This window comes from Andrographis paniculata, unplaced genomic scaffold (assembly GCF_009805555.1).
Source record: "Andrographis paniculata isolate CXL003 unplaced genomic scaffold, ASM980555v1 Contig51END, whole genome shotgun sequence".
NCBI lineage: Eukaryota > Viridiplantae > Streptophyta > Magnoliopsida > Lamiales > Acanthaceae > Andrographis > Andrographis paniculata.
The window spans coordinates 3,352,554-3,362,091 of NW_026137586.1; the positions used below are offsets into that span (position 1 = coordinate 3,352,554).

The 9,538-nt window shown below is 28.6% G+C and overlaps 1 protein-coding gene across 1 annotated transcript; it reads left to right on the top strand.

The window, feature by feature from the left end:
• Positions 1 to 4,388: 4,388 nt before the first annotated feature.
• LOC127253878 (uncharacterized) lies at positions 4,389 to 8,374 on the top strand. The gene is made up of 10 exons (XM_051278674.1): positions 4,389 to 4,861; positions 4,994 to 5,048; positions 5,166 to 5,211; positions 5,330 to 5,415; positions 6,030 to 6,924; positions 7,058 to 7,280; positions 7,422 to 7,557; positions 7,662 to 7,756; positions 7,844 to 7,967; positions 8,091 to 8,374. The coding sequence occupies exons 1-10, from the start codon at positions 4,782 to 4,784 to the stop codon at positions 8,178 to 8,180; spliced, it is 1,830 nt and encodes a 609-aa protein (XP_051134631.1). The 5' UTR covers positions 4,389 to 4,781; the 3' UTR covers positions 8,181 to 8,374.
• Positions 8,375 to 9,538: the final 1,164 nt, after the last annotated feature.

The window sequence follows — 9,538 nt, forward strand, 5'->3', positions numbered from 1 at the left end:
GACCTGCGGACTTTTCGACCTGAGGACCTCCCGACCTGCGGACTTCCCGTCCTGATGACTTTCCGTCTTGAGGACCTCCCGACCTGAGGACCTTCCGACCTGAGGTCTTTCCGTCCTGAGGACTTTCCGTCTTGAGGACCTCCCGACCTGGGGACCTTCCGACCTGAGGTCTTTCCGATCTGAGGACCTCCCGACCTGAGGACCTTCTGACTTAAGGTCCTTCCGACCTGTATTTTCCTTAGAAATAAACCTATTTTCCTTGAGTTCCCCACGGTGTCCTTCAGCCAGTTCAATCAACTCTATTGCCAGGCCCATTTTTCTTTTACCTTGGGCTTTTTAACCTAATTCTAAATTTCATACGTAACAATGGTACTAAAACAATTTCTGATGGATAAGTCACATCCGCTAAGTACCCTAATAATCTTCAGAGCACTTGATCAAATAAATGATCCATTTAGACCAAAAGAAGAAAATGAAGAAACACTTGGCCCAGAAGTGCTATATATGAGTGCTATAGGCGCATTGATGTATCTTGCTAAAAACATCCGACCTAATATATCATTTTCTGTAAACTTATTGGCAAGATTCAACTCATCGCCTACTCGACGACGTTGGAATGTGATTAAACACATTTTTCGCTATCTCCAAGGAACAATTGATCTCGGGTTATTTTACTCAAAAGATTCTTGACATGAATTGATTGGTTTTGCCGATGCAGGATATTTATTTGATCCTCATAAAGCCAAGTCACAAACTGGCTATATATTCACTTGTAGCGAAACAGTGATCTCCTGGAGATCAATGAAACAAACTTTAACTGTCACTTTTTCAAATCATACTGAAATATTGGCAATACATGAAGCTAGTCGAGAATGTAACGGTTGAGGTCAATGACTCAACATATACTGAAAAATTTTGGGTTAATACCCGACGATAAAATCCCCCGACTATATTGTATGAAGATAATACAGTCTGTATAGTTCAATTGAAAGGGGGTTACATTAAATGAGATAGAACGAAACATATTTCACCAAAATTCTTTTTTACTTATGATCTACAACAAAATGGTGAATTCAATGTGCAAAAAATTCGTCAGATAATAATTTGACGGATATATTAACCAAGACATTACCAACTGCAACATTTGAAAAATTGGTAAAGAAAATTGGGATCCGTCTGTTAAGGGATCTCAAATAATGCTCAGATTAAGGGGGAACGAATTAATATAAGAATGTTGTATTCTTTTTCCTTCACTAGAAGTTTTTTGTCCCATAAGGTTTTTTCCTAGTAAGGTTTTAACGAGGCACATTCTTCGTACAAAAACATCCAAGAGGGAGTGTTGTGAAGAGTACACAAATAGTACACATATAGTCGACACAGATGCAACGTGGATGCTTTTATATACAATCAAATATTTACCTTCATATGTATATAAATAGGAAGAATGCTTGTAAATGAGATGAAAAAATCAATACAATTCTCAATCTTTCTCACTCTCCTCTTCGTTCATTTACTCTTCATTTATATTAATACTATCCCACTTAATAATATAATATAATATATATATATAAAGGTACACATTATATATATATACACTCACTCAGCACACACATCTATATCTATTTACTTATATATATTATATACAATATATAAAATAATGATTATCGGTACAAATAATTAATATTTTTATTGACTAATCCTGTATTAATTACAACAATCACACATTATTTTGTTTAATAAAAATACAGAGAAGATTATTAATATATTCCCTTAGTATTTTTTATGTAAACGACTTTTTGAAATATTATTTTAAAATACAATATACAATATATATTATACTTCATTCGTTCTAAAAGTATAATCTTATTGTTTTTGACACGAGATTTAAATAATATTGATATTATATTGGTAGTTGGTAAAAAATAAGGATAAATGACTTTTTTGCCCTTGTGAGTATATGATTGTAAAAAGTAGTGACAATTGTGTAATAAAAATGAAAAAGTAAGGGTAGTTTTATAGTAATATGATTATTTATGGAAATGAGACTATTGTTTTGGGACGAAAAAAAAAAATAGTAAACAAGACTGTTGTATTGGATCGGAGCGAGTACATTATAACAATAATAGAAAAAAAATAAAATATTCACATAAAATTCATTCATTGTAATAATTTCATAATTCTCCATATTTCATAACAAAAAAAAAACTTAAAAATTATAAATACTAATTTATTATTATTATTATTATTTTTTATACAAAACTTCATTGCCACATAAAATTTGTTTAAAGTAATTTTTTCGTTCAAAAGTATCAACTAAAAGTTATGCTATTACGCTAATAATCTTAAAAAATAAATATGCATTTGAGTTTTTTTTTTGGTAATATTGGAGAAACAACTTACCAACTTCATCTATTTTTATCAGTAGATGGTTATATTAAAAAATGTTACAATAATATTCATTTCAACACAATACGATATCATCTAATTATTCATATATATATATATATATTTTTTTTAAAAATATATCTATATTATTTATACATTTATTTCTTTTTATTAATATAATGTCATAGTCAGAATCATAGAATTTTTATTTCTATACATACAATTGTCTTTATATAATGCATGTAATTATAATTAAATATAAAAAAAATGCTCTGTTTAGACGATAGATTTTTGAAAACTTTTGAAATTTTGAAAGTTTTGAAAAAAGTAAAAAATTATATTTTAATTTGATTTGATATTTTGTAAGAGAAAAATTATATTTGATATTATATTTTTTAAAAAATAAATAATATCAAATGAATTAAAGTTTTTTAAATAAACAAAGCTATATTTTATATAGATTTTACACTAATACAGAAAATTTTATATAATAAATAAAGTGTTTGATGTATATATATTATGTATTTTTTAATAAAATAGAATAGTTTATAATACAAATAATATTTCTCAATATTTTGAATAAAAAATAGTGAGTAAATATTATATTTAAAAATAATTACTTCCTCCATCCAAATTCAATGTTTCATTTTTATTATTTTTTTTTGACAAAATATTTGTTTTTTTTTTTTTTGGTAAAAATAATAGTACATTAATACTAAAATACCTTTAATTTTTATTTAAATTATATATATACCATTAAATATCAAGTTATTTTTTTTTTTACATAAAGTTAAATAACAAGAATGTTAAAATATCATCATATGGGAGGGAATATTATACATGGAATATTAATTTAAAGAATCATGTCAATTTATATGATTTTTTTTTCCTAAATAATATTAGTTCAAAATATTTTATTTTTAACAATAAAAATATAAAATGTGAGATTCTTTTTTAATTTTTTTATACAACGTCATGATTAAAAAAATAAAAATATAAAGTTCAATTGAAATCTTATTTTTTATACAATATTCTGATTTTATATGAGAATATAAAATAGTCATTCCGGCTATGTGTAGCCCATTTGGACTTGGCTGAAGAATTGATAAAAATAAATATTTTATTAAAAAATAGAAGATAATTAAAAATATTTTTGAAAAATTATTAAAAAGTAAATGAAATAAAATTACTAATATTTATTTTAAATAAAAATTAAATGAATAATAATTAATTTTTAATTTTTAAAATATAATATTAAGATAAATTTAATAGACAAACTAAAAATAAATAAATTTAAACTAAAAAAATTGCATTTTTACATATAAAACATCATATATCAAACAATTAATTTATTTAAAATACTGTATCATAATACAAATAAAATATAAAAAAATCCAAATAGTCATAATATTTAATTTTTATAATTTTATTATAAAATATAAAGAAAATAAGAGGCTTGTATTTATTTATAATATATTATACAATTATTAAAATATTAATTTTATTGTATTTAAAATTCAAATACAAAATTCAAAATCAAATATGATACTCTTTATGTCCCATTTAAATTGTTTCATTTATTTTAAATATAGCGTTTAATATCTTATGTAATTAATAAATAATTATAAATAAAATAAAAATAATTATAAATTAAAATTAAAATAATCAAATAATTTAATTAAAATTATAAATTATAAATTATAAATAATGAATTTTAAAATAGAATTAAACTGTATAATTATATTTTTAAAAAAAATAAAAATTACAAAAAATTACAAATTAAGTGAAAAAGAAGAAAAAATATATTCGTAGGTGTTTACTTGTACTATAATTAAGACCAAAACATTCATTTTTTTATTTATTATAAGATATTAAAATTTAATTTTATATTTAAAATATTATATTATTCGTATTTATATTATATCAAATAATTATTTTAATTAAAAGTTTTACTATTAATTTTTTTATTTTTTATTTTTGCTAAAACCCTAGTCTAATTTAATTTCCACAGGGCCGTCGTCGTCTTTGTCGTCTCTTCGTTTTTTTCACCACCGTGTTTTGGCTTCTCCGATCCACAACGCCGCCGTCTTCGTCTTCCTCGCGCCCCTGTCTTCAGTTTTCTTATTATTCTTCTTCTTCTCCTCCTCTTACCTGTTTTTTTTTTTTTCTTTCTATGTCATGTATTTAACCTTAAACAAACAAACATACCCGGCCTTAATAAATATACTGCTACAGTGCTACCACTACCGATGATAATTTAATCCCGTCTTGGAAGACACTTTTCATATAACCGGACGTCGGCGATTGAGCAAACCTTAACTGACCTTGTCTGAGCTTTGAGCTTTCCACCTTCTCCTTCTTTTCTCGCAGTGAGTGTGGCCTATTTCACCTTTAGTATGGATTCTTCGGCTATAGATGAATTACCTGCAGTCAGAGCTCTTGGTTTGCTGTTTAAACTTACAGAAATCCACTTATGGTCCGCCGGAATTCTCTCTTTTTCTCTCTCACATCCACTTCCAATAGCAAGGGTTGAATTGTATTTTGACTTATCGTTCAGAGTATGAAAAGACTGATTAGTTTTTCATGTTTTTGTTGCCTTGCTTGACAGGGATTCTGGCTTGGGTGAAGTGCAGGAATCATCATCTTACTATCAAGTATCCAATGTAAGTTTGTTCATGTAATTTGTTGGGGAACTAAAAAAAAAGTTGTAATCTAGCGAAGTACTTTTACAGATTGTTTTTATTCTGTGCGCCTTAAAGTTTAATTTACATGTGATGCAGGAACTTGTTGAGGGTGATGAGAAGAGGGAATTAGATGATATCAATGGCAAGTTAAAGTTTTTTCTGATTTCAGTTTGTTTTGTTTTATTTACTTGTGGTTGTAAACATGTTTATATCTACCCAAGTTTTTCCCTATGTCATGAAGTTATGTTTTGCATTTTCAGGGTTCTCTTTGTCACAAAAAGATTTCGAACTTGCTGAAAAATTGAATGAGTTGGGACTTCCACTCTCTTTTTGCTCTAACAAGGAGGTAAAAACTCTGTTTCTTCTTGAGCTTTAGTTTGAAAATTTATTTGTGTGACTACGGATATATTTGAGATTGAAAATGAGTACGAGCTGTTTTTGTTTAGTAGCATATGGCATAGCAACTAAAATGAGAAATTAATGGTTGGTAAACCTGAAGTATGGATTAGGTTGTTGGTAAGATAATTGCTAATGCCTGAAGATTGACCGTGGGTACGAGTTATAGAGGGTTCTTGCTTCCAAAAATAATTTCATATCATTCTGAATAATGAGGATAGGGTGAGTACTGAGACATGAAGTCTGCATTTTTAATCTCAATGTAAGAACTGCGGCTTGTGCACACTTTGATACCTTGATTGTTGATTGACTGGTGATAAGTCATTTTTGTGTTCTTGGACCAACTGTTTTAGTGTTAGTTGCTGCTGAATTTACACCTTATGAACACATTGTTTTGGAAGGTTGTTTTGCTGACATGTTTATTTGAAATTTATAATGATTTGATCGACTGAGTGTTGGTTGACATTGCAATTGCATTTTACAGTAATGTTAAGTTTCTTTGTTCTTCACTGTCAACATTGGGCTATTCTGTCATCTGTTTAATTGACATGGTTTATTTTGTAGAGGAAATGTGGAATGAATTATGCAAAAAAGAAGAGCACAAGAAAAAATAATCAGAAAAGTCGATTTGAAATCAATGACCACATGTTAGATTCTACAACTGTGAGTGAGGAGAGTACGTCTCCTGCTTGTTTAGTTCATACTTCAAATGCGACAGAGGAAAGTGAAATACTGAACCTTGGCATTATAGATGTAGATGATTTATCAAAACTGGCCCTCGGACTGGGCGATTCATTGAGCTTGACAGCACAAATCAGCCAAAGAGCCCCTGAAAATTCTTGCAGCTGCAACACTGAAGCTTCCAATCTTGGATTCAATAAAAGTTTGGGGCCCAGCCCGGAACTTGGAAATAGTTCATTGGATGAATTCGAGCACCTATGCGAAAATAATAATATGATGCCTAATGCTTCACGTCTTGGCGATGGAGCTTTGGAAGGATTTTGCTTAATAAACGAGGGTGCTGACAAACAAGCTGTGAAAGAAATTACGGAAGGGGCAAATTCTGCTGTTTATGATGACCCTGGAGAATGGCTTACATATTGGGATGATTTTCACATGCGAACATATTTCTACAACATTAGTACACACGAGTCTACGTGGGATCCCCCTGCAGGAATGGAACATCTTGTTTATTGCAATGTTGCCGATGAACTGGCTGAGTTAGAAAACGCCCAAGCACATTTTGCCAAGTATGACGGGGTTGAAGGTTTGTGTGACCAAAAACTTGATCTCGACTTGGCTAAAGATTCTGGGAAAGATAACGGGCCATTAAGTCAGGAGATCGGTGACTCCATTGGAAGCGAGCTTTCTACCAGTAACGACGTTGGCACTCAAACTATCAAAAGGAAAAAGCGAGTGAGGAGAAAAAAATTGAGCACAAAATCAAGTTCTAGTGAAGGTTTGTTGCGTTGTTTGCAATTGTTTTGTCCTTCTTCGGTTTTAAATCCAAATTAAGGATAGGATTGTTACATGTAAAGCCGATTGTATCTTATTTTTGTCCTCTCGGATGACTTCTTTCCTCATATTTGCAGATTACCAAGGAATTCTGCAAGAGCTCCCTAGTATAAGCAAATATTGGTGCCAAAGATACCTTTTATTTTCCAAGTTCGATTACGGGATTAGAATGGATGAAGAAGGATGGTTTTCTGTAACCCCAGAGTCTCTAGCCAAACATCATGCAGCCCAAAGCAACGATGGCTCAATAGTCGATTTTTTTACTGGCGTCGGTGGGAATGCAATTCAGTTTGCGCGACGGTTAGTGTGTCCTTAATTTAAGGTTTTCTAATCGACAGCTTTCGTAGATACAGCAGTGAGCTTCATTTTCATCCATAAGATTGATATCTAATCTTTTCTACGTGAATATTTTTGATTAATGATATATGCCTTTTGCTTCAGCTGTAAACATGTTATTGCAGTCGACATTGATCCAAAAAAAATTGAGTTCGCGCGGCATAACGCTTCCCTATATGGAGTTGACAGCAACATAGACTTCATAAATGGCGACTCTTTTTCCTTGGCCGCAAAGCTGAAGGTGTTTGAATTTATGTCTTAACCTTTTATTTCCCATACCATCACTAAATATACTTATATTTCTCTGTTACAATTCCTCTAGTGAAAGTCTGTATATTGTTTCAGGCAGATACGGTGTTCATGTCACCGCCCTGGGGAGGTCCCGACTATTCCAAAGTAAAGAAGTTTGATCTCACCACGATGCTTAAGCCACTGGATGGGTATGTAAAATATTTCATTCAATCATTCTTGTTCCATTATTTGAGTTAGTTATTTATTTATTTGCATAACATAACAACATAAATCAGGCAATCCCTGTTCGATGCTGGTAAGAAAATTGCTTCGAAGATGATAATGTTTCTGCCAAGAAATGTAGATGTGAACCAGTTAGCAGAGTTATCGTTGTCGGCTAATCCTCCATGGTCTTTAGAGGTAGCTATAATGATGATGATGATGATTATTATTATTATTATTATTATTATTATTATTATTATTATTATTATTATTATTATTTTACTTTTCAATACAAGTAACAATAGTGTTTTTGTTGATCAGGTGGAACAAAACTTTCTGAATGGGCGATTAAAGGGTGTTACGGCTTATTTCTCGAAACCACAGTCACATCCTTCTTCTTCCATTTTGTAGAGTACCAATTAATGTAGAACTTCTATGATAAAAGATTGTCTCTTTAACCGTCTGTAAATTTCTAGTCGAACTTAATAGCCAGAAAGACTAGTTATACTCATGTGTGGCAGAAGAACCTTAAAATGTCAGGGAGTTTGTTATATATCCTGTGTGTCCCTCTTTCATATAATAATTTATAGATTTGTTTTCTAATATTTTTAAATTTATGTTAATATTATTTATTTGATTGTGGTTTTAAATTAATTTAGAATAGAATGTTTTGAATTTTTGCTTAAATAATATTTTAATGTGATATTTTACGAGAGTCTTCGGTGAGGCAGGGTTGAGAACTCTTAGACTTGAGGGAAGGAAGAACACTTAGTGGTGGTGTTATCTTGGAACTAAATGGATGCATTTAATCTAGATTTAATTGGATTATTGAGTATTGAAAATTGAAAATTGGCTGTATTTAGTTCAAATTTTAAAAGTATTTTAAAAATTTGTTTGTATTTAATTTAGGTTTCAAAAAGTTTTTAGAAATTGTGGTGTATTAAATAATTTATGAATTTTAAAAATATATAAGTTTTATTGGATATTTTTTTATAAAATTATTAATAACTAACATTTTTTAAAATTTATGATATTTTTCAAAAAAATATATATTATTTTTTTAGATCAATAATAACTATCTATTATCTAATATGTATTTAATATTTTATTATAATAATATCACTAAAATAAAAAAAAACCTTTAAATGTAAATATAAAATTACTAATATTTTTACAAGTTTATATATTTGAAATAATACTAAGATTTATGTATTTTAAAATAACAAAATAGACTTGTTCAAACAATTCCAATTAAAATTATGGGTTTTACTTTTTTGAAAGGTCATAGACATAGACAATTCTTTTGAGCTCAAATATTTACAATAAGGAGAAAAAATGTCAGTTTGGATTGGCTTTGGCAAAAAAAAAATGAAATTATTTTTTCCCAAAATTTTAATTTGTAATTTTTAATTTCATTTTCGGTTTATTGGTTTCAGTTAAAAAATCACCCGTTTTGTTTTAAATGGTTAGTTTATATTTATTATGTTTTAATTCTTTTATTTTTTTTAATTTCAATTAAAAAAACGGTAATATATATTTTTTTGCATGTAAAAAAACTATATACAGTATTTAATAACAGTTTAGAGTTTGTTTATTTAGTGTTTTGATTTGTAGAATTTTTTTTGAGATATAGAGAATGTCGATAATATAAAAAATAATATTTTCTGTTAAATATTGACTTTTATAACAAAATAAATATATATTGAAAATGTGTCTGAGAAAAAAATATTATGCAACAACTGCTTAGTAGATTGTTATATATGATAAAA

Excerpts from the sequence above, each read along its gene's own strand:
- LOC127253878 (XM_051278674.1), top strand. The coding sequence starts at position 4,782 with ATGGATTCTTCGGCTATAGATGAATTACCTGCAGTCAGAGCTCTTGGT. Across the intron at positions 6,925-7,057 it reads AAAATCAAGTTCTAGTGAAG|ATTACCAAGGAATTCTGCAA; the intron begins GTTTGTTGCGTT and ends TCATATTTGCAG. Across the intron at positions 7,281-7,421 it reads GCAATTCAGTTTGCGCGACG|CTGTAAACATGTTATTGCAG; the intron begins GTTAGTGTGTCC and ends CTTTTGCTTCAG.